At 34.4% G+C, this 25,523-nt stretch overlaps 1 protein-coding gene across 9 annotated transcripts in view; it reads right to left on the reverse strand.

Annotated features, from left to right (window-relative positions):
- The window catches only part of DCAF6 (DDB1 and CUL4 associated factor 6), a 172,407-nt gene that overhangs the window by 44,935 nt on the left and 101,949 nt on the right, over positions 1 to 25,523 (reverse strand). For 8 of the 9 annotated variants that reach the window (XM_089911542.1, XM_022560109.3, XM_089911525.1 and 5 more), the window contains 2 exons: positions 18,499 to 18,558; positions 4,286 to 4,403 (listed from right to left, as the gene is read on the reverse strand). In XM_089911542.1, coding sequence (XP_089767668.1) covers positions 4,286 to 4,403; positions 18,499 to 18,558 — 178 coding nt within the window. The remainder of the gene's footprint in view (positions 1 to 4,285; positions 4,404 to 18,498; positions 18,559 to 25,523) is intronic. The other variant, XM_022560103.3, reaches the window with a different exon arrangement.

Raw genomic sequence — 25,523 nt, forward strand, 5'->3', positions numbered from 1 at the left:
AAAGGACCACTTCTTCACTATTTTGATGCTTCTATGATCTGGTATATATTTTTACAAGTCTCTCTATTGAATTTTAACTTATATAATCTCTCTTCTTGTTCTCACTACAGATGGTTCACCACATTCAAATTCTTAATGATTTTACAGACTCTGATCATAGGTCCTTTTAGACTTTGTTGTTCTAGGCTACTTTTAAATTAATACTTGAAAAGAGGCCTGGAAATTTCTTTGGTCTTTGAACTGCCCTCTGTGGACCACTGCCAGTTCTAGATTGTTGTTCAAATATGGCAAGTGATTGAGCACCATGGTTTTGTAGAAGGATAATGTTTTCTGTTTTAGTTTTAATACCTACCTGATGATGATCCTAATTCTGTTAGAATTTTTAGCTAGAGCAGAATACCAGACCAATTTAAATAAATAATTTTCAATGAACATTCTGTGACAAATCATGACATATGTGTAAGAAGGGGACTGAGTGGGAAGGAAAATAGAGGAAAATGTATAACAATCTGACTAAGATTAAAATTAAATCCACAGAAATGCAACAACTTCTTAAATATAGTATAGATGTGAACAAGAAAAAGAAACTGAACAGCTACAGTAACTTAAAAAACGTTAATTATAGACAAACAGCAGTGACTCAATAAACAATGCAAATTATCATGGAACTTTTGTCAAAATTTTATAAAAACCTTTTTAGGTTAATTGCAGAAGTCAATTTGAATTTTTTAAAAGGGCATCCATATACAATATAGTTTTAAGAAAAATGTATATCTACATGGGTATATGAGCAGAGAAAAATGTCAGAAAGGATATTCACCAATGTTAAATGTCATCTCAGTAGGATTACTGTAAGTGATTTTTTTCAATTTCTCTCTAGATTCTGATTTTTTTGCAATGAACACGTATTTCTTTTTAGCCAGAAAGAAATGCATAGCAATTTTGGTAAAGAGAAGCCAATGTGATATATAAATCTTTTTTTTTTCCATTGAGAAAGCTATGATACAGGCTTAAATAAAATGCTCAATGTAGAATAGTTATGATAATTAAAACATTATGGCATTGATGTAGGAATACAGAGCCATTAGTGGAAAAGACAAAGTAATCAAGTAAATACATTTACCATGTGTTAATATGGCATTTTAAATCACAGATAAACGACTAGATTGCTCAATAAATGGTACTGGGACAAGGGAAAAGCCATGTAGAAAAATTGAGCTATAAGCTCTACATCATACTTTATGGTAAAATAAATTGTTAAAGGATTAAACATATATTTTTGATATAAAATCACAGAACTATAAGAGGAAAACAAGAAGAAACTTTCCCCCTAATCCTGGGAAGGACAAGGAGTATCAGCTCACAGCCTGAAACCATAAAGCGAAACTACCATAAGTAAACTGAAAGACAAACAACAAACTGGGAAAAATATCTGCAACAAATGAAAGACAAATGATATTACCCTCACTTAATTCTATAATATATAGCTCTTATAAATCAATAAGAAAAAGATAAACACCACAGTAAAAAACTGGGCAAAGGACTTGAAAGGCAATTTATAAAAGATGACTACTGTAGCTAACAATTATTTAAAGCCTATCACGTGCTAAGTGCTATGTACTTTTTCTGCATGTTCTCATTAAATCTTCCCAACAAAGTCTGAAGTAGGTTCTATTAAATATGCCCTTTTTCAGATGAGAAAACTGATACTTAGAGAGGTTCAACAGCTAGTCAGGTTCAGAGCCCAAACTCTTGGTCAGTGTGCTCAATTGCCTTATCTGGATCAAAGAAACTAAAATAAAAGCAAGACACCATGCTGGCATAGATGAAAAAGACTGCATACTCTTTTGAATTTTTTTTTTTTTTACAATGAATACAGAATACTTTCATAATCAGAAAAAAGTTAATTACTTTTTTGATAAAGAAATAAGAGAATATAATTCATGGTCAGTTTTTAAAGAAGGAAAAGTAGCATTCAAAGGAAGAGTGGGACTAAAGATGTTTGGTTAAAAAATGTTCAGATGAGATTGTAAGATATCAGTCCCTTCTGTACAGAAACATGAGAATAGAAAAGACTTAAGAATAACTATGACAATCTTCTGTGATCTTAAATCATGTACTAAGAAAAAGGGCCATAGATATCATTATTTTTAAAAGTTGAGGTCAAACACTAGAGTTCCTAAGGAAATTCTATTAACTGTACCTTCAAATATATATCTAGAATCCAATCTCTTCTGACTACCTCCATTGCTCCTATCCTGGTCCAAGACACCACTACCTCTCACCTTGCTTACTGCCAAAGCCTTTTATCTGGTCTCCCAGCTTCTACCTAAGCCCTATTCTCTACACAGCAACCAGAGATATCCTTTAACCTTTTAAAGACCCTTCTCACTTACCTGGCTGAACTTAACTGCTACTACTCTCTCCTTTGGTCACTCTACTCCAGCTACATTGGTTTTTTTTTAAAGATCCTTGAACATACTAAGACTGCTCCTGCTTCAGAGCCATTGTACTGGCTTTCTCTCTGCCTAGAATGTTCTTCCCCCAGATATATGCATGGCTCACTCCTTCTTACCCTTCAAATTGTCCAAAAGTCATCTTCTCAATGATGCCTACCCTTTCCCTAGATGTCCCAAACATCTTTACCTGTCTTATTTTCTTTCATAGCACTTAATACCATCAAACATACTACACAATTCACTTATTATGTTTATTGTCTGCCTCCCATACCTAGAATGTAAGCTCCAATAGGGCAGAGATATTTTTGTCTATTTTTTTATTGATGCATTCCCAGTGTCTAGAAGTCTTTGGAATGTAGAAAGGTATTCAATAAGATGTGAAAATCCTATTTAATCGAAGCGTTTAATATTTAAAAACACACAGAAACACAAATGGAAACCAGTGAATTGGAATAAATAAATATTATCATATATCAACATATAATTAATTATATATTAATAAACAATATATAACTATATTATATATTATTTATATGCAATATTATATATTATACTAACATAATATATAATAATATACAATTAAATATGTTAATATAATAATATATTAATCATATAGGATAATTAATATATTGGTTATTAAATGATTAATATAATCACCCTGTATTAATCATATATAATTATATTAATATATAATTAATTATATATTAAGAAAGATTGATTATCTATATATTAATTTATATAGTAATAGTAATAAATTCAAATACAAAATTTTGGGTGCTGTCTCTCTCACACACAAGGCAATGAGGCAGTGGTAAAGAATTTAAGAAGCTCACATAACTAGATTTTTTTTTTAATGTAAGATTTAACTAGATTAAATGAACAATAAATATAATCAGAAATGTGATTAAAAAGAATCTATACAACTATTAAATAAGTTCAAACTCACCAGTAATAAATTAAATAAAAATAATTTAAAAATCAAATATATGTTACAAATAAATGAATATATTGAACATTGGTCTGGAGACAGCAAAACATGTACTTTCATATGCTGCTGGGAGAAATGTAATAATAGATTATCCTTTTGAAAATAATTTTGTAATATCTTTCAATCTAGATATAGTTTATTTCTGGAAAAATATCCTAAATCCATAACCTTAAAGGTAGGAAAAAGCTTGTAAACAAAGATATTCATTATAGTTTTATTTGGTAAAAATAGACAAATAAATTCACTGCCTAATTAAAGGGAAATGGTTAAGTAAAACTATGGTACATCCACTTGATGGAATCTATTATACAGAAAATAATACTTATGAAAACTAAGTAGTATTGTGGGAATATTTACTATAAAGTTAACTCAAATAAATGCAGGGGAGAACTGAATATATTAGGTATGATTAAAATCATGTTTTAAAACTCAAACCAAAAATATATACGTATATATACACATACACATACCTTTTACATAGGACCAAGACTGCAAAAAGCTCCAAAATGTTAGGTTTATTAATTTTTGCACTGGTGGTCTATTGGTGATTTATTATTTTTATCTTTTGCATTTTCTATCAGAAGAAATATCCCAGGACCAGCAATATTAGTATCACCTGGGAAGTTTTTAGAAATGCAAATTCTCTGACTCCATCTCAAACTCTGAGAGTGGGGTCTAGTAAACTGTGTTTTAACAAGCTCTCCAAGTGATCCTGAAGCACACTAAAGTTTGAGAACCAATGTATTATTGCAAAACAAAGATGATGAAGTGCTAAAAATAATATCTAATACAATCCTACAAAATGGCTAAGAACATCTTCACAAAAATATTAACTTACCATTCATCTGTAAAGTTCAGTTTTATTGTGCTTGTAGTTGTTCCTTCTGTGCTGTAGTGCAAACTTAAAACTGGTTCACCTGTCCCTGGTTTGGGGCTCAGCTTTTCATTATTGTTATCTGAAAATTGTGTTTAAAACATTTGAAAGAAGTCTCTGAAACCAATAAAAAGATGACATTTCCTAAAATTTATAAAACTTAAATTAGGTTGTCCTTGTCATAACTCTTTCTCACATCTGCATGGTTCTCACTTAAAGTTCAAAGCAAGTGTTATAGAAACACTCTATATTTCAAAAGTGGCATTGCATCATTTTCTAGCTCTGTGTACATGACTCCCTTTGATTCAGATGAAAATCACACACATTTGAGAACCATATTTAGTTTTTAGGGAATCAAAGAATATTAACATGCAATGACATACTTTATAAACTTGGTACTTTTATTTAATGGAACGCTCAGGATCTTTTTCTTCAGTGGCTACAGCATCAAGAATAACTATCATTGGCTCCTTCAGAAACACTGAGAAGTAAGATGCAAGGGCTCCAAAAGAAGTTGTTTAGTAAAAACTTTGCTGCAATTAAATGCTATCAAATTCTTTCTGTTCTTTCAAATTCATAGACTTATAATCTAGGGAGGGATTACAGCCTGTACATTATTGGGAAGGAGGCGGGAGAAGAAAATTTATTGTGCTCTGTTATTTTCTAAAACTCTATGTTATAAGATCGTACGTTTTGGTATAATTCCATCCTCTTCTCCTGACTAATCTTGCAAGAACTTTGTTTTCTAAATTATGGAAAGGCAATTCCACCTTAAGCGTCTATAGGTGATAATCATAATATACATCCATCTCAACATATAAAATCTTTGTAAAATGGTAAATAAAAATCAAGAAACTCTACAGAAATGGATACAAACCACTTTGAAGTCACTTCTCCCCTCCCCCCCAAAAAGGAGTACATGGATATTCAAAGACAAATTTGAATAAGGCTTTAAATTTTTTTTCTTTTTATGATGAATAACAGCTTGGGGGAACATTAAAATGTATAGAGAATAAAAACTGCTATATAATCAAACATGTAACATTTCTGCCAGTCGCTTGCAGAAAGGAAACTCTTCTGTGTCATAATTGTTTTCTCCATACAAGAAACTCTTCTGTGTCCTAATTGTTTTCTCGATACAAGTTCAAGGACTTGATGTAATAGTACTAAAAATAAGCTTTCTGTCTTGAAAACGGTATCAACAAAAGCATTAACAACTTAATGAAATCAAAATTACTTAGGATTTTTGGTTATTAGGTCCACTTTATATTGCAATGAAGGACATATCTTTTTGCATTCCTCTTGAAGACGGTGGAGCACTTACTAAAAGAGATTCTCATAGAAACTCTGCTCTAGCTTTTATCCTGTGAGAGGACAATTAACAAGACTTAAAAATACAGAACTGTAGCAGAAAGGAAAAAGGATTCTCCCCAAGAGATGAGAAGCCAAGCTGATAAAACTCAGGATTATCAATTCTTACATCTTCACTTCTAACTCCTGAGAAATCCTCTGCTATAACATTAATTACTATTTGAAAATAAAAGTATGAATCAATTATAAAGCTGGCCTACCAAATGATAAATTCACTTTGTTTCTGTACTACTTTTGTTATGATTATGTCCTTGATATAAACAGCTGCTGGAAAAAGAATTAACAATCCATTACGACTTTCAAAGACTCAATATTACATTCAATGTTTTAGAGGACGTATTTTACCAAATGGCATTCTGATAAAATAACCAAATTAACATATCTTTAACTTACATAAAATTATCAAGAATGGGACTTTTTTTTTTTTTTTTGGCCACGCTGCATGATTTGTGGGATCTTAGTTCCCCAACTGGGGACTGAACCTGATCCCTCGGCAGTGAATGCCAGAGTCCTAACCACTGGACCACCAGGGAATTCCTGAACGGGATTTTTAAAATATCTGTCCTATCCTTGACAATCTTTGAAAAACGTGCTGTTAGTCATTTGTCCACATACAGTTTTCCCTTATTCTTTAGTTATGTTGCTAAAATTTCTGTCCCACTGCTGCCCAAACCACAGTCATCCTTAGGGATCTGGAATTGGTGAAGATAGCTGAAAGACTGAATGAATGATCAAGGAAACTAAGAGGTAGAGCTGGGGCTACTTCTTTCATTATCTCTCACAACATTTTGTAAAGTGCTTTGCTATTATTTTTCTTTTAAAGTAGAGAAGAAATAGGGGGGAAAAAAAGCAGGTGTGAGAGAATTGTAGGATTAAATTTCATAGATCTACCTTGGTTATGGTAGCATAAGTTTTAAGAAGCCATTTAACACCTGAAACTAACAAACACAACACTGTAAATCAACTATACTCCAACAAAAATTTAAAAAGAGAAGCCATTTAAATGCTGTATCAAAACTTCCTTTTTGAGTAAAATTAGAGGCAGCTATAGATATTTGCATGCTATGACTAAAGGAATATAGTAGACAAATAGCTAGCTGTTAAGAGGTCAAAATGGTGTAGAAAATATCTACCAACCTCCAAGAGCACCCCCAACCTCCAAAAGCAAGAAGCTTCCTGAGATGATCAATGTTAATTCAAACCTTCTTCCTAGGTTATCTACTACCAAGTTATTATTTAATCTCTCTGGAATATAGCAAAAATCATGTAAAACACAGTAGTAGTACTCATTTAATTTATAAAATGACAATAGTTGACAGAATTTGTTCATTTAAGTTGTCAATGAAGTCATCAGCCTGGAGTAAAATTGGCCCATCACATTATTTCTGTTAGCAACAAATACTTCAGGACCCCTAGTCTAGTTACCTCCTTGTAGACTGCATATAAATAATGTCTCTGGCAGAAACACTATGCAGTGTAGAACATGGTTTCTTCAACTGAGGCATTAATGGAAGTGTATATCCGAGGTTTAAAAATCCATTTCCTAGCCTTGTTCCATTCTACTCTTCCTAGTTTAATACTCCTCTTCTTGACCATATACAACCTATCAAATTGAATTTTCTTGGAAATGTAGATCACTGGTTTACTAGTAAATTAATTAACAAATTGCTTCTGATAAAGTGCATATTTTAAGTTAAAAAGGTCTATAAAAAATCTACTTTAAAGAACTAAAAAATAAATTTTATTATTACTTTATTTGAAGAAATATTTGTAACCATTTTAATTTTCCATAACTTGCTCTGTGTGTTAAAAGTTGGATTAGCAAACACATTCTAAAAACTGTATTATTCAAAGCCTTACTTATATAATGCACAGAAATATATTAATATTACTGAAATATTTTGCTTAACAAGTAGAGGTTTTAATTTAACATCCTTAGGGTTTAGAACTTCACCAAACCCAATGACTTTATGTAGAACGCACAATCATAACAATAACCAAAATTTCTTGAACATTACTATGTCCCAGGATATATATGTATCCTTTGTTAAATCTCTGTAGCACATATTTTAATCTCCATTTTATAGATGATGAAATGATGATAATGAGCTAGATTCTTTGTCTCTAGTAACCTAAGTTTCTTTCTATATGAAGTTCCTACTTACTATACTGTCTTGGAAATAATTTGAATACTCAGTAGAAAATAAGATTCCTTAAATAAACATTTTAATTAAGAAATATCAACTGCTGGTATTGTTATCTCTCAGAACTGATGTATAATTCATATCAGCAACTTTAACTGATAAAAGTTCTGGTAGTCCAAACTGTCACTTTGGTATCAGAGTATTGGAAAACTACACTGTATCTTTTCCAGGGCACTGAAAGACTGACCTATTTCTTCTCACTCTAAAAACATTATAGGAGAATAAAATTAATTGTGCTGCACTCAGCACAAGGACAGTGTAGTGGGGGGAAAAATCAGTTTTAACTTGTTCAACACTGCTAAGATGGCCATATATATTGCTTTGTAGTTTAATTATTAAAAACAACTGATGATGTTAGTAGCTTAGAGCAGACTCTATCCAGGCAAACGAGCAGCCATTAAAATACATGCTTTAGGGCTTCCCTGGTGGCGCAGCGGTTGAGAGTCCGCCTGCCGATGCTGGGGACACGGGTTCGTGCCCCGGTCCAGGAAGATCCCACATGCCGTGGAGCGGCTGGGCCCATGAGCCATGGCCGCTGAACCTGCGCAAACGGAGCCTGTGCTCCGCAACGGGAGAGGCCAGAACAGTAAGAGGCCCGCGTATCGCAAAAACAAACACAAAAACAAAAAAAAAAACATGCTTTAGCAAGCACAGTCATAACCACATAAAAATCAAGACAATATCCTGTAAAAGACTTCATTTTTTGGAGTTAGAAGTGAATAGTCAGTAACATGAGATTCTGGGAAGCAAATTTAAGAGATCCTTTCCCAAAAGAGCCCTTTCAGATTAATGCATTGGCTCAGAAAAAAATCTCAGAATGGGCTGGAATACAATTTGAAAGCAACTTCTTTGAACTTTAATTAGGTATCTTTCAAGCTTTGATTCACAATAAGAACCACAAATAAACTTTTTTTTGGTTAATACACATATTTTCAAACCATTCAACCTGTGCATTTCAACTATGAAATTAATCATTTGTGGTTCTAAAAAAACATGCTGAAAGTAGTAATAAAATATACTATCTTGGTAACTAGGTTTGTATATCATCTAAATATTGATATGGATGTTTGGTGTTTTAGCTAGGATATCCCTGGAGGCCCATCCTATGTGTAAATTTAAACAAAGTTATCAAAATGATGATAATTAAGTAGCATATGGCCACAATAATTTGTTTAGAACCACTATGCCCAACATTTTCTCTGCTGCTGGGTCACCATTCTAACTGTACAATCATCCATTAATCACCTACAGTAGCTTAGATATCCTGTGGATCATATAGTAATAATATATTCTTTGCCTCAGGGATTTTCTATTGCACAATGAACTTGTCAATATTTTTCCTTCTATTTTGCCAAATGTTTAAAATAAAAATCAATCTAAAAGGAAACAAAATATATGATGAAATCCTCTGAAAAAACACTGACATAGCAATGATAAAGCTCAACTATCTCCCCAAATTTTGCACCCCAACTTGCTTGGCATACATTGAAGAAAAGGCAAATTTCTCAAGTATAATTTCTAGGCCAATGCAAACTTTCCAATTTTATAGGTCAGGAACCTGTAACTTTTCTGCATACCTCAGACTACTGGATATCCGGGTCTTCCAATCATTTGTATAAGGAAGCATATTCTGATTCAAAGTGCAGAAACTGTTTCTAGGAGTAGATTCTAAACAGAGAACTCCTATCCACCACATAGGTGACTGTGAGGCAAGGCTTTTATTCTAAAATTGAGTGTTCTCACTAGTGCAATCTGACTTTACACAGAAATTAACTATTTTATGAAAGCCAAAAACAAAGTGCAATTTTAATACCGATATTTACTAGGAAATCTCTCCTATGTAATCTTTTGGAAATAATATCCTAGTCAAATTTTCTTCCTGACAATCAAAACTCAACCTGTGTATCAATGACAATAATTTTAATCCAATACCTTTTTTCATGACATAACACAGAAATGTGAATTGAACTTAAACATGGGGTTGGGATACATACAGACTCAGACTGTGCCTGGTTCCATTTTCCCTCTAATATTTAAAATGTATGGATTGAAATGTAGTAGTCGTTTTACCTATGCTACCTAGGCTTTCTTTCCCTGTACTTCAGAACTGTTAGTCTTATACCCCTCTGTGCATAAAAGTCTTCTATTCCTAGTTCACTTTCAGTTTGGAGGGAGAACAGATAGAATATAAGTAAAAATGCGTACCCCATGTGGCACATAAACCCTGCCAAAATTCTCATCCAAGATTTTTCCTTTTATGACTGTTTCCTCACCTATATTCTCTATTAAAAAATCAAACCTGTCTGTCGTACTCTGATTGAATAAATGTGACTTCCAGATGAAATGATTGATAAAATGTGACGACTTCCAGATGAAATGATAAAATGTGACTTCCAGATGAAATGATAAAATGTGACTTCTTCCAGATGAAAATGAACGAATGAGGTAGACAGCTTAGGAGACACTGTCTTTAACCACTTTGCCCTCCAGCTACTGTCCTCCTTGCTTATCGTTTTGAAGTGCTTTTCTTAATTCTCATCTCCATTGAGAAGTACTTTTCATCTTCTCCTACTCTACTCTGGCCTCTATCAGCCAGGTGAAACTGCCCTCACTAATGAGATTGATCACCTCCGTGTTGATTAATCTAGTGGAGAATTTTTAGAACCCATTTATACTTGACCTCTCAGCAGCAAACAGACAACTCTCTTGTATTTGAAAATTTCTCTTCTTTTGATCTCATGACATCACACTGTTCTACTTTGCCTATTACCTCTCAATGTGGTTGTTACTTCTCCATCTCCTTTATCAGCTCTCCTCTAGCAAAATATTTAATTCTGGAATTTTTTCTGATTTTTTTGAGATGTTTTAGATGTCTCACTTTTTACTTTCATCCTAGATGATTTCATCTACTTTCATACCTTCAATTATCATCCACATGCAGAAAATTCTCCAATTTACTTCTCTAGCTCTGCCATCTTTGCTAAACGCCACAACGATACAATCAACTGCCCAACAGACTTTCCTACTTGGATGCCTCACACAGATAACTCAAATTCAACATATTCAAACTAAGTTTGTGATCTCCACCTCCTTCTATATATCCTCTCCCATATATTCTTCCTTTTCCAGGGTCACCTATTTCAGGAAGTAGCCAATCAATTGTACTCAGTCAAAACTTGGGAGTTACCCTTGCAGCCCTAGAAATGTCACCTGCTAGTCTCTATTATTACCTTTCCCAAACCACCACAAATAAATGTATAATCTAAGTCAAAACACTGCATTTACTGTATAAAAACAGATTTAAGGGCTTCCCTGGAGGCGCAGTGGTTGAGAGTCTGCCTGCCGATTCAGGGGACACGGGTTCGTGCCCCGGTCCGGGAAGATCCCATATGCCGCGGAGAGGCTGGGCCCGTGAGCCATGGCCGCTGAGCCTGCGCGTCCGGAGCCTGTGCTCCGGCAACGGGAGAGGCCACAACTGTGAGAGGCCCGCGTACCGCAAAAAAACAAAACAAAAAACAAAAACAGATTTAAGACACACCCTGACCCTGCTCCCTCCAAGCAGATTGCCATTGCTAAACCACCCCCCCCACATAGAAATTCCAGAGTTGTTACTTCAATTTATACTCTGGACTCCTCCTCAATCCTTTGCCTCGTTCATCAAATCCCATGTACTCTACATTTGAAATATGTCATGAATCTCTTTACATCTCTACCTTACTTCTATCATCAGGTCAAAATCCTTATTACCAGAAGAACCACCTAAGTGATTTATTAGTCTCTAATCAATTTTTCATACTCTATTCAGAACAAACCAGATCAGGCCATGTTCCCTATTTTAAATCCTTCATTGGCTTCCTACTGTTCCTAAATTAAAACCTTAAAAAAGTCTAAAAGGTCCTTCTCAATCTGGACTCTACCTATCTCTTGAAGCCAGAGCAAACGCCAGCCATACTGGGACTCCTCTAGTCATTCTAATGTGATTATCTCAGAGCCTCTGCACATGCTATTCATGATCCCCTTTCCTCCCTCTCCTTGACCTAACTTACTCATACTCATCTTTCAGATTGCAGCTAAAATGTCTCATCCTCAGGAATGCCTTATGTGGCCCCCTACCAGAAGAGACAGACTCATTCATATGCTCCCCACTGAACCTTACTTCCTCTTTTATAACACTTAGGACACTTGTATTTATTTTTCTCATCGTCTGTCTTTACTGTTAGATGAAGCAAAGGACAGTGGTTATGATCACAGACACTGGAACCAGGCTGCTTGGATTTGAATCACATCTCTAACACAAACACACAGTGTGTGACCTTGGACAAGTTTCTTAACCTCTCTTTACCTCAGTTTCCTCATCTGAAAATGGGGATAATAATGGTACCTGTCGTATACGGCTTTGGTGAGGATTAAGTAAATAAACATATAAAAATTGCTCAAAGTAATGTTTGGCACAAAGAAAATGTAATGTAAGTGTCTATGTTGTTATTATTATGGTTAATCAACTCTATTATTATTATCATTATTATTATTATTAATCAACTCTGTTCCAAGCACAGGGAGCATTAGCTTTATTTATTCATGCAAACTGGTGCCAAGCCCAGTATTTGCCACAAGGTAACAGGCATTTAATATGAGTTGAATTAATGAAACAGATATACAAATATGGCTCTACCACTTATTTCACTTGTCTTTACATATTTCTTGGAGTCTTGGTTTCTTCACCAGTAAAATGAGGATTACATTAGTATTCACCTCATTAAATTACAACAAATGAGATAATACATACAAAATTCTTAACACAGTGCCAGTTACATATTAAAAACTCAATAAATGTCAGTTATTTTTATCATAGACAATTCTGAGTTAGAAAACAATTTAACTAGAAATATAGATATTGATTTCGTTAGCAGCAGAGTGGAACAAGTAAGCATATGCAATAAAAATTAAATAGTGTTTAACTTCCAAAAGATGAAATACATCACTAATTTTAAGAACCTAGACTAGTAGTTGGGGAAAAGGGGATTAGCTACTTCATTCTAAGCAACTGAGTGATAACTAGTTCTAAGGAATATAAAAAAAAAATCTAAATGAAGTCTGATTTCACTAACTTTATTTTCTAGAATTTAAAATACAACATATACAGAGGTAGTCCAGTGTGATGAATACTGAACTTATCTGTCCCACTAATACAGCAGTCTCCAATCATTAGATATTTATTTAATAAAAATTAGAGTTGTCAAAGTACATTTAATGGCAATTCAAAATATTGCTTGATGTACTATTATCAAGATGATATTATTAAAAAAAAATTTAAACTTGGTGACAGTATATAATTTTTTTTTTTTTTTTTTTTTTTGCGGTATGCAGGCCTCTCACTGTTGTGGCCTCTCCCGTTGCGGAGCAGGGGCTCCGGACGCGCAGGCTCAGCGGCCATGGCTCACGGGCCCAGCCGCTCCACGGCATGCGGGATCTTCCAGGACCAGGGCACGAACCCGTGTCCCCTGCATCGGCAGGCGGACTCTCAACCACTGCGCCACCAGGGAAGCCCAGTATATAATCTTAAGGGAATAATACTTAATGGAAGACAGGTCCAGTTTTTCCATTCCCAATCCCTAGTAGATTTAGTAAAATCTGTTTCACTGCTTTCTGATCATCCACAAGTCTCTTTCTGTGAGTAAACGTTTTATTAATGTCAAAAGAAGTCTGTTTATATAAAATAATGGATAATTAGCATTTATGTTTCTAATGCCTACAAATTAGCATTTTTATTTCTTTAAATCTAGAGTAGAAAATGAGTGTCTGACAGATGCACAATTGCCTATAGGTGTAAGTTTCAAACTTAATGGCATTATCAACTTCCACTTAATGATTATCACTGTAAAATGAATATAAAGTAACTTGCTATAGTCATGGCCAAAATTTAAAACTCAGGCAAAATTAATTCCTCATATCCTCTCAAAAATTAAATGTTAAGATTATGGGTTTCTTTTGTTATTGTTGTTATTGTTAATAAAAGAAGGGGGAATTTCTGGCCTAAATATTCTTAACAGGAAAAATTTGTTAGTTTTAGTAAGAGGCAAGAGAAATATGTCCAAAGAGGATTTTCCCCCTTAAAATATAGTAGTTATAACAGAGATATAAATAAAAGGAAAACCAAAACTACTCATTAAAATATATTGTTCAAACTAAACAAAATGCATGACAGATATAACTGTGCTTATTCAAATACTTTCTAATTAGCACAGAAGGGTTGTCAATGTGTGTACCCACAGCCCTAAATTTGGAGAGTAGCGCAAAGTATTTTATCACAGGATAAAAACAATGTGCATGCTGTACGCTTATTTCCCTATCATTTATTTCTTTAAAAACTATTTTGATAAAAGAAAATAAAAACTATTGAGGCAACCAGGCAGCTGCATTTATGGCCTTAAGGTTTACATTAAATATATTAGACAAAGTGTGGTGCTTTTTAAAAAAAATTCAAGATAAATAAGCAAAAACACTGTTTGCAATCAACCAGTTCAATAATGTGTATATAATTGTTGAAAGAAAAGAAATCTTTTCAATGAAACAAGTCAATTACAATTTAAAAAATTTTATTAGTAACATTTTTAGCCTAGTAATACCTCAAAATAAAGAAAATCTAGGACTTCCCTGGTGGCACAGTGGTTAAGAATCTGCCTGCCAATGCAGGGGACAGGTTCTATCCCTGGTCCAGGAAGATCCCACATGCCATGGAGCAACTAAGCTTGCGCGCCACAACTACTGAGCCTGTGCTCTAGAGCCCACGAGCCACAATTACTGAGCCTGCGAGCCACAACTACTGAAGCTCGCTCGCCGAGAGCCCGTGCTCCACAAAAGAGAAGCCACCGCAATGAGAAGACATCGCACCGCAACGAAAAGCAGATCCCGCTCGCCGCAACTACAGAAAACCCCGCACGCAGCAACGAAGACCCAACACAGCCAAAAAATAAATCAAAAAAAAAAAAAAAGAAAGAAAATCTATGAACTACTATGGGAAATTAAATTAAGCAACATGTAAAAGCACCTGGACAGTTGGAAGATGAATACTGTCAGGTAAATATAAAACTGAATTATCAATTAAAAAATATATTAGTGTCTTTTAAAAGTATGAAAAAGACATTTAAAATATGCTTAAAATAATCATTAGAGAGATATTCAGGAAAAAACTTATTAAATGTACTATTTCCATTCTACAGGGTAAAATAGAGAACAAGGGTCTTGACAAAGATTAAAACTTGAAATAATAGCCTATCTGGGGACATCAACTATTCACTATACCTTTAACCTCTTCTACAAAGATTCTTTCTTATTTTATAAACATGTTCAGTTTTGAAATTGTCACTCCCTCCCAGACATTACCTTTTCTCTATCTTTTCATTCTTAATTGAGCTTATTGAAAGTCATCTACATACCAATGTGTCCACTTTTTTAAAGAAATCTTTCTCCTCAAACCACTGCTATCTGGCTTTTGCCTCCACATATAACTGCAGTGCCGAAGCAGTCAGTAACCCACATAGTGCCAAATTCAAAAACATTTCTCTGTCCTTTCACTGCTTCACAACGCACTACTGACCAATTCCTCCTTGAACTTTTCTTTTCTCCTGACGTTGGTTATGGCGTTCTTTCTGCCCTATTTCTCTGATCATTCCTTTTCTGTCTCCTTAGCCAGATACTTTTCTCTGCTTACTCCTTGTAGCATAGACTTTCCTCTTTTCCTAGACAATTTTATCTACTCTCGTGGTTTCAACTGTCATCTGTAAATTGACGATTCCTAATTTTTATCTCCATCTCAGGCTTCTCTGTTGACTTCCAGAAACATATCATATCTCCATCCAACTGTCTATGATATTTCTCCATTTGGATGTCCAAAGGTACTTCAAACTCAACATATCAAGAAAATCGCATGTACCTTTTCCCCCCTATAACTGGCTGTTTCTCCTGAAATCCCTATCTTGGTTCAGTATTACTATCTATCACCCTATCAAGACACCTGGATATCATTCTCTCATTTTTAATAACTAATCAGTCTCAAAGTCCCATCAATTCTAGCTCTTAAATATTAAAAAAAATCTGTCTATTCTTCTCATTTCCCACTGCTATCACCTTAGATTGGACCCCTCATCATCTCTCACCTGGCCTACTGCAATAGCCTCTTATGTAGTCTTGCTGTTTTCAATTTTATTCCCTTCCAATCAGGCATCTATAAAGCTGCCAAAATGATCTAAGACATAAATCTGGTCATGTTTCTCCCAAGCTGGAATAATTTCTATAGCATCCCACTGCTTAAAGAATTGATTTACTCATTCATTCAACAAATATTTACTGTTTAATGAAAACAGATATGATGTTAGGCACTGAATATATTATAGTGAATGAAAACATTTAGAGAATACGGAGAAAGATAGGCAGTTAAACAAACAATCCCTTAAATAAACGTATGATTACAAATTTTGACAAATGCAACGAAGGAGTAGAGCAGGTCACAAAGAGAAAAAGAGGGGAGAACTATTTCAGATTAGAATGTCATATTACTTTTGGGAAAGTAATATCTAAGTGAGTTTTGATGAGTACAAGTTGCTAAAGGGAAAAGCATTTTTGGTAGAGGGAATACCATATACAAGAGATTTGAGAGGGAAACGAGCTTAGAGTGTTAGAAAAATCGAAAGAAGGCTTAATTGGCAAGAGCTTAGCGAGTGAGGGAAGGGGCCAGGTCATGTACAGCTCTGCAAGCCAAGTGGTATGGATTTAGATTGCCTAAGGGCAAATGCACACAGTTTAAAAGTTTTAGGCAGATGAAAGACATGATTAGATGTACATTTTTAAAAGTTCACTCTGGCTGTTGGTAGAGAAGAGATACAGCCTGAGTGGATGTGAGGAAACCAGTTAAGAGGTTACTGCATTAGTCCAGGTGAGAAAGACAGTTGTGGGAAGTTTCTGTTAACTTGTATAGTAGAGGTTATCTTTAGGTAATATAAGCCTATAATGTAGAAGTCCCCAGTACTTTAAAAGATGTCATCCTGCTGAACAAAAAGGCATGTAAAAGCTCAGGATTTAATTCATTTGGATATACTGTCATTAGAACATTTCTGCTCAGAGAACTTATTGCAAAGCTACATTGATGACGGTCTATCATCATGCAGCTTCTGCCAAACCTATGCAATATCTGACCTTTTATGTAACATCTCTACTCATATGACTAAAAGGCATATCACGCTTTACATGGCCAAAAAAATAAAGAACCTTTTGATTTCTGCCTCCGAACTAGTTTACCCTAGTAAATGGCACCATCATTTACCCAGGCATTGATGGCAAAAATATGGGAGTTATCCTATATTCTCATCTCTTTCTGTCATATGCCATAACATATGTACATTAATTACCAACTTAAATATAATATTCAATATAATTCTATGGAAATTATTCTGTAAGATTAAATAAAATATGAATTTGGCTACAAACTCTCTGGTAGTATTTACATTCATATAGCCTTACCAAAAACAGATTATTTCATTAGAGGGCAGTTTTAAACAGTAGTAAAATATATTATAATATAGTGCTATAATTGTTTTATAACTTAATTATTCTTTACTGATAATACCTCTACAATAAATGTATAAAGATAAAGCACGCATAATTTCTTAGTTCTCAAATTCATTTACTAATTCATTCATTCATTCTCAAGAACAGAAAAATCTATAGCAAATATCTGTCAACTCAGGTCTATAAAGAATAGTAAGATCAGATGTACAGAAGTTTTCTAATTTGTTTCGAAATTAGTTTCTGAATAATTCTCTAAGAAGACAGTTTAAATTAGATCTATTTCACACTAAATAGGTACTTCCTCAATATTTCATTTCCCCGATACTGTTGACCTATGAGTCATCCTACATAGGTAAACTTTTAGCCAACTAAAGCTTACGGCTATAGTGCTAAGTTATTCTTTTTTAATTTTTAAAAAATATTTGTAAAATCTACTTCATCAGCCTCTGCTCAAGGCTTCAAGGTAGATTCTATACCTCTCCTACTTCAAAAGTGCAAGTGGAAGTGGAAGCTACTTTCCCTTCTGATTGGTGGCTTTGGAGCTTATCTCTGCATTCATAATTGTATTCCTTAAAGTTAAAGCTATCAGGAGTTTAACTACCAGATAAGTGAGACATAAAATCAAGTATCATTATTATAGCAATGCAGTAATACAGAACATTACTATGTTCAAATAACTTTTTCTAAATTAGCCACTAGGTAATATGCTAACCTCACATCCACAGTTCTACACAATTTTATGATAGCTAGAATTAAAAAAAGGATCGATATTATATCCATTATAATACCATTATAGGAAGAGATTCCAAAGTTGGCATAAAGGGCCAAAGGTAGAAATTAGCTTATACAGAAAATAATCTGTATAGGCCAAGGAGGCCCTTTGTGCATAATACCACCTAAGGTAATTCAGTCCACAAAATACTGACTATCAGACCATAATCAAAATGAAATGCTTTGAAAAAGTGAGAGAGAGCTTGGTTTATGCATTGCCATAAAACTATGGATGGATGGGCATAGCGCATCTCCTGTTGCACGCACCCTGTTGCTCGTCAAGTGACATGGATCCGAGCTGTTTGTTAACCACAGAAGAAGGAGAATCTGAAACAAAAATGAGATTTCAACTTAAAAGTAAGCAGCAGAAAACTGCACAGCAATGTTATGATCATCTCTAAGCTTAAGAAACAAATGTATAAGGTTGGGGAATAGAAGTAAGTACTGTGGTGTGTTTCCCAAGCAGTGAGTAAGCAGGGCCATGTGCTTAAGATATGTTATTCCAGGCAAGCGTTTAGCAACTTTGAGAATGAGTTGAGAAAATATTCCTCTACTTCCATGCATATACCTTTTATCAAATTCATTTAGCACAGGCACAAGGTGCAAGGCAGATAAAATAGAAACAGTGTATCTCCCTCGCTAAAAGGAAGACTCCTTGTTCTTCTCAAACCCTCTCTCCAGCTCCTCAAGACGGCTTTCATTTTGGATTGGAGGATTCAGAGCCTGAAATAAGATGGTCACTACACCTAGCTAGATGTTATCTTGAGCTGAAAAAAGAGCTCCAGTGAAGATTTATGACAAAGAAAATAGTTTATAAGAGAAATATTCAATGAAGTAATTACCATTACAGAAACATAGATGACTTTTAAAACTCTGTGGTATGTTGTGCATGTTAAAACTGTACTGTGAAGGCTTAGGTTTCTTTAGGTGCCCGGTGAGAAAAGGAAAAGAGAGGCAACGAGAAGGCTTATGGTCTGGGCTTCATGCTTTCCACCTTGGCTTCAAACAGAACATTTTACTTTTATCCTTTGGATTTCTATGTACAATAATTTGTTTTATAAATAAATGGGTTCTATTGCTTGAAAAACACTGGTATAACGAAAGGCGGCATGATAAAATGGAAAAGCACTGGTCTAGAGTCATTCAGTGTTGATTCCAACCCTGGTTTGACAATAATTAGCTATGTGACAGAGGACAAGTCCCATTTTTAGATCCAACACTCTCCTTCCTTCCTGGTCATCCTAGGGACCTGGTAACTAAGAAAGGCACTGGGGAACAGAAGGAGGTGGCTACTATTCCTGGCTTGGGTTCTAGTGTGCTAGTGAAGCTACAGGAAGAGGGAAAATGTGGATAGCAAGCATAGCTCTCTACTAACTGTAAGAATAATTCCTAGTTTCTAACAGCCTATGCTCTGTTCGTAGCAAATGCTGTTAATAAAACAAAAACTCTGCACTTACGACTGATCGGTTTCTATTCGTAGTGGCACATTATTCCCCCAAATGTAAATATTTTGATTTAAGAGTGTCCTTAACTCAATAGCTAAGAGTTTCTTAAATATCCTTGATTCTTAGCAATTTTATACCACTTGACTGCTTCAATCTGTACACTTTAAAAAGTCTGAATCCTGCTACTGGGACTACTGGTATCAATCTTAAATTGTCTCCCTTCTGAGATAACCACTGTGCTCATAGATTTTTGTATTACTAGATTTTGATAAAGCATGATCATTATTTAAATAATAGCTTTTACTTAAAGTATCCTTACGTATCACCTCTTCATGAGAATATTCAGCTCAACAAATCTGTATTACACAAAAAAGAAAGCAGGAATGATAGTATTTTAATCGGTTCCCTAATCTAGCCATGCTTTGCTTTGCTTTTCTAAGACTTCTCAAATATCCATCTCAGAGTTAGATACAACATTCCTATCTATGTTCCTTTTGAAGAGCAGATGAGTCAGTCTTTAGAGACTAACAAAATTATATTCTTTAAGAAAAACAATAAAAATGTGACTCACAGTGAAATAAATATTGGAAAATCTTCCTAGAAAGCCTCTTATGAAATATTTTTTATCCCTTTGGATTTGTTATACATTTCATTATACTCTCATTAAGAACGCTCAGAAAAGTAACAACTCTCCAAGCAATCTTTTTTCAAATATTTAATATTTTCATGAATATTATGGAACGTACAAATCTTATTAAAGTGCATGTTATGTAAGCTTTTAAATAAAACACATTGAGAAAGGATCTAGAATGCTATCATCTCCACAAAATTGTGTGTTTTCAAACTCTTGAAGTACTTAAAATATTAACAAAGTGTAGGTTAAGACAGAAAGAGATTAAGCTAAAAGGGCTTCCGTTTCGGTTTTACAGTCTGTCACAGATATCGTGTATATCTGGGGAGTTGTCGTTCTTTCCATGTTGAAGACCAATCTTTAAGAAGAAATCCTTCTTGATCATTGCTTCCATTCTATTTTTAATTTTGGGTACCATGCAACTGTTTTTGGAAGGATTACTTTCCTGTCACATAAAACATTTGAAGTAAAATGTTTCTATATCACTAGATATTCAGAAATACAATACCCATATCTTCCAACTTACAGAAATATTTCCAAATGTTAACACAATAATCATCAGAATATCTAATATTAAAAAGACAAACAAGTATTAGTTCAATGCTGATTGCTTCAGTGTTTGCATGCTCTATTCCACCTTTCTGTGAAATGTGTTCTAGAAAGCACTATCACAAAATAAAACTCTGACCATATGGTCCAATGATAATTTATTACAAAATGCAATACAGTTGGTCAGCCTATTGGAAATATCTTAGATTATTATTTTTTTTAAAGTAGAGATAAACTTTAAGCAAAAGCTCCTTCAGTCTAAGCTCAAGGTGTCTCATGGTTAATTACTGTGTATCTCCAAAAATTTCGTGTTTTAGTTTTGAGAAAATTCTTTAGCCCCCTGACATCTGAACTTTTTCAACTGTAGAAAAAAATAAGGAATTATAATCTAAGTAACAAGAACTCTTTAGTCAGACTCCCTGGGTTCAAATCTGGCTTTCCTACTCAGTAATACTGTAACCGTGGGCAAGTTATTTAACGTCTCTAAGTCTCAGTTTCTCCATCTGTAGAATGGGGATAATTACAATATCTACCACATACTGCTCTTGCGAAGATTTAATGAGATAATCCATGTAAACTACTTAGACAGCATATATGTTATTACTTGCTTGTTTTTCAGAAACATGGTGTTGAATGAAAAATGATGATAGGAGGCTGTTCTGAAAAACATGGAGCATGGTCCCGCATTTAAAGTGCCAAGAGACCCATCACTGTTTTGCTCAGGACCCTATCATTCAAAGTAGTTAAGAAGTACTTGCAGAACTATGTCAACATTACATCTGATTTACTAACTGCTTATGTTATTATAATCACTAAAAACCTGGGTCAAACGCATCCGTTTGAGAAGAGCTACGTGTAACTGACATCACGGACACTGTGGGGAACTGGATGTTGTATAGAACCTGCTCGCACAGGACAGGGTAAGTGCTGATTTTTTCCAATATGGCTCAGTTTTGAAAAGCCCTTTAAAATATTCACCAATGTTTTATACCCTTTAAGGGGTATAAAATTTACTTTTTTCTTTTCCAATCGGCAAAACCGTGCCATAAAGTGAAAAAACAGTTCCTACCTGACACCCTCTCTAGGCTGGCTCCATGCTCCAGTGGGGCTCTGTGGTGGTTGGGCCAGTACCAGCCGACTCCACAGGGTGTTGTCACTCTGAGCAGGAGCCAGCAACCCATGACTTCAGGGGACCTGAAAGGGAAAAAAAGAGTTGGGTTTAAAATCAGCCATATGCTGAATGCCTCTGCCATAGCTGTTTACGGCATTCATCTGATAAACATACATACAGCTCATTCAAAACCCTGAACGCGGGCTTCCCTGGTGGCGCAGTGGTTGGGAGTCCGCCTGCCGATGCAGGGTACGTGGGTTCGTGTCCCGGTCTGGAAAGATTCCACATACCGTGGAGCGGCTGGGCCCGTGAGCCATGGCCGCTGAGTCTGCGTGTCCGGAGCCTGTGCTCCGCAACGGAGAGGCCACAACAGTGAGAGGCCCGCGCGTACCGGAGAGAAAAAAAAAAACCCTGAATGCTATCAACCTTACATGGCCATAAAATGAGGACATCTTGAGGTAGTAAGTTAAAGTCACTATAATTAAGATAGTCCATTACTATGTGTACTGTTCTACTTAGGAGTATAAAAACTTTATACAGTATTCTCTATCCCATTCTTATGCCATCTCTATAAATTATGGCAGGCCACGCTACTTAAATAAATCAATAATTGGGAAACTGAGGCATAAAGCAGCCAAACGACCTGCCCAAGGTCATTTGTCATAGGGCCAGGGACAAGAACTCAGTCAGTCTAACACCCAGGCAGTGATCTGATGAAGGCAAATTCATCTCTTTATGACTAAAAAAAAAAAAAAATGGAAGACTAGAAATGAGTTGTGATGTATTTCCTAAAAGCCTAGAAAAAAGTGTACTTTTTTAAAAAAACTAAACTGAAAATATTTTTAAAATATATATACACTGACTTTGAAAAATAAAAAGTTTGGAAATTAGCTATGAATAATTATCATTTACAGGTGTCAAAAATTCTTTTAGAGGAGTGGTTTTCAAAGTGTGCTTCAGAGAGCAGAGGTGGCTTGGGGGGTGGCAAGAAGGACAAGGAGTTGGGTTGTCATTTCTTAACTCTCTTTATGTTCAATCACAACAGTGTCACTTTTATGTATTTTATATTAGAACTTCTCCATGAAATTCTGATTTCACAGCTGAAAAAAAGGGGGGGAACCCATTGTTTAAACATACCTTAACATCTATCTTATTTAGCTCATTTTAAATAGCACTTGGCGCCTTGGAATGATGTTTTAGTTTTCAACTGCCAAGAAATATTGCCATCAGGCGCCTTCCCATTTGATCTCATTAAAATGTAGATTATTTCTATAAAATGGCTTGATGGCTTGATCCCATTTTCCTACAGAAATTAGGTATTAGGCAGATTCATCTTACACTTAGCCTTTCACAAAATATTCTCATGAGTCCTATATTTTGAAAAGAGAATGAAGTATTTATCAGACAATGTAATCATTCAGAAATTCTACACTTGTTAAAATGTCTTGGTTTCTAAATCACATTAATGGCTCCTTTGAATATCTTATACCTAAAAGGCTTCAATAGGTGAGAAAATGACAGAAGTATCATTTATTGACAGTATCATCACTTGCTGACACTGTGAAGGCAACAACATATAATGGGAAAATGTTTTATGACAATTGCAGTCTTCTAGTGTTAAAAAGTTAAAATCTAGAATGTTAATTCTGTGCTATTCTATATTGATGATTTTAGTAGTAACATCTAGCATGAGTGAATGGATCGATTACTGTCCATAATATACATACACAAAATTGTATTCATACATCATGAAGTATAAGAAAATGTTTTGCTAATTGTTATTCAAACAAAACCTATCTCCCTGTTGAATTTCATAAATTTAATTCCTATTCTTTATTTTTATAATTTGAATGTTTTGAAATGAAGAATTTTGCATTAAGTCAACTCATCTTTCTTCGCATCCAAAATTTACTAAACGGACAAAATATGTATACTTTATTAGTTGTCCTTTGTAACAAACTAACAATACATTATTTAACTGTTCTTAAAGTTTTTAATTACCAAATAGTGTTCCTAACATGTGAGGATAGAATAAGATAAAAGTAACACTAACAAGTGAACCCAGGCCATGTTACAGGTTAGACTTACTAGGGGTCTCACATGAATGCTATGTTAAAAGCGTATGATATAGATGACGTCTTTCACCTTGTAGGTGAAGGGAGCAACATACACTGAGTGACAGCACTAAGGGCCTCTCATATTGGTCCACGTGGGCAGCCTCAGCAGCCCAAGTAAGTTGTTTAATAACAAAATTAAGATAACATGTTTCTCAACTTCAAAACTGGCAAGGCATCTAACTCAACTTTGGCTTTTTAAAATATACTGGTTATCAAACTAGGCACTATTTAGTAAGAATGATGCTTAGAGTTGGGAAAACAGCATCTTATTTTACAAAGACCATACAATCACACTAAAGCTTTCTGATTCTAAAAAGAACTTGCTTTGATTCAAATTGATAAACTAGATATAAAGACTGAGTGTCAATATTTTCCTAATGTCCACAATGTACATTTCCCTACTGATAATGTAGACAGTTTTGCTTTATACTCAAATTCACTTTAATACTTGGTTTGTTATCTGCTAAATTTCAGTATTTAAAAAATATTTATACATGTAGGGATATTGTATCTTCCTTCTTATTGTTTTATATGTTGTATATTTTTACTTTTAAAACCCCTGAGCTAGAGTTTTATACACAGCACAAAATCATAGCAAAATGTATTATTATTAAATGTCACAACTGTAATCTAATCAAACTTTCTTGTGAGTTTTAAGTATAGGAAAAGATTTCCCTATAGTAAGAAAAAAAAAAAAAACCGACAGAGAGAGAGACATCTTCTTTGCTTGACTGATATTCTCTCTATTAATATAACACTAAGTTAAAAATCAGGTCCATAATTTGTTCCAAACATCACACCTATATTGCAGTTATTTAAATCTATTTTATTTCACCATGGTATTATATAATATGCTTTTATTACCACAGCACTTAGTGGAACAGATATTTATAAACTGGAGGTTGTCCAGTTCTACCAATAAACAGATTAATTCCAAGTAATTTAATCAGAGTTCTCAAAGTGATTAATTCCCAACTCATCACTCCTTAGGGTGCCAAAACAAAGTGTATCAAAGTAGTATAATCTTGTTAGTATGATAGCACCTACTATAGTACCTATAGTACAGGATACATAGTATCTACTATCCATCTTGAAAGAATTAAGTTGACAGATTATTTTATGTGATATCTTTCACTAATTCTTTCAGCAAATGTTTATTGAGCATCATGAGCTTTTTGGCCATAAAAAAAACTTGAGCCACTAAAATACTCAATGAAAAAGAGAGTGACACAGATTATTACTGTCTTATCAGAGTTTTATCGTATAAAAACAGGAACATAAAACTGGAATATTTTTGTTGCCCTGTATACCAGAAAGTTGATTATGTGTAGGAGGAATAAGTAAGCAAATATTGAAAATTTTCAAATAATTACAGAAGGGGATGATTGAGTCAGCATGCTAGAACAGCCAAACAACATTGTAATTCTAAAATCTATCAT

The sequence above is a fragment of the Delphinapterus leucas genome, chromosome 1 (assembly GCF_059928025.1).
Source record: "Delphinapterus leucas isolate spDelLeu-1000000601 "Yukka" chromosome 1, BTC_Dleu_Yukka2, whole genome shotgun sequence".
NCBI lineage: Eukaryota > Metazoa > Chordata > Mammalia > Artiodactyla > Monodontidae > Delphinapterus > Delphinapterus leucas.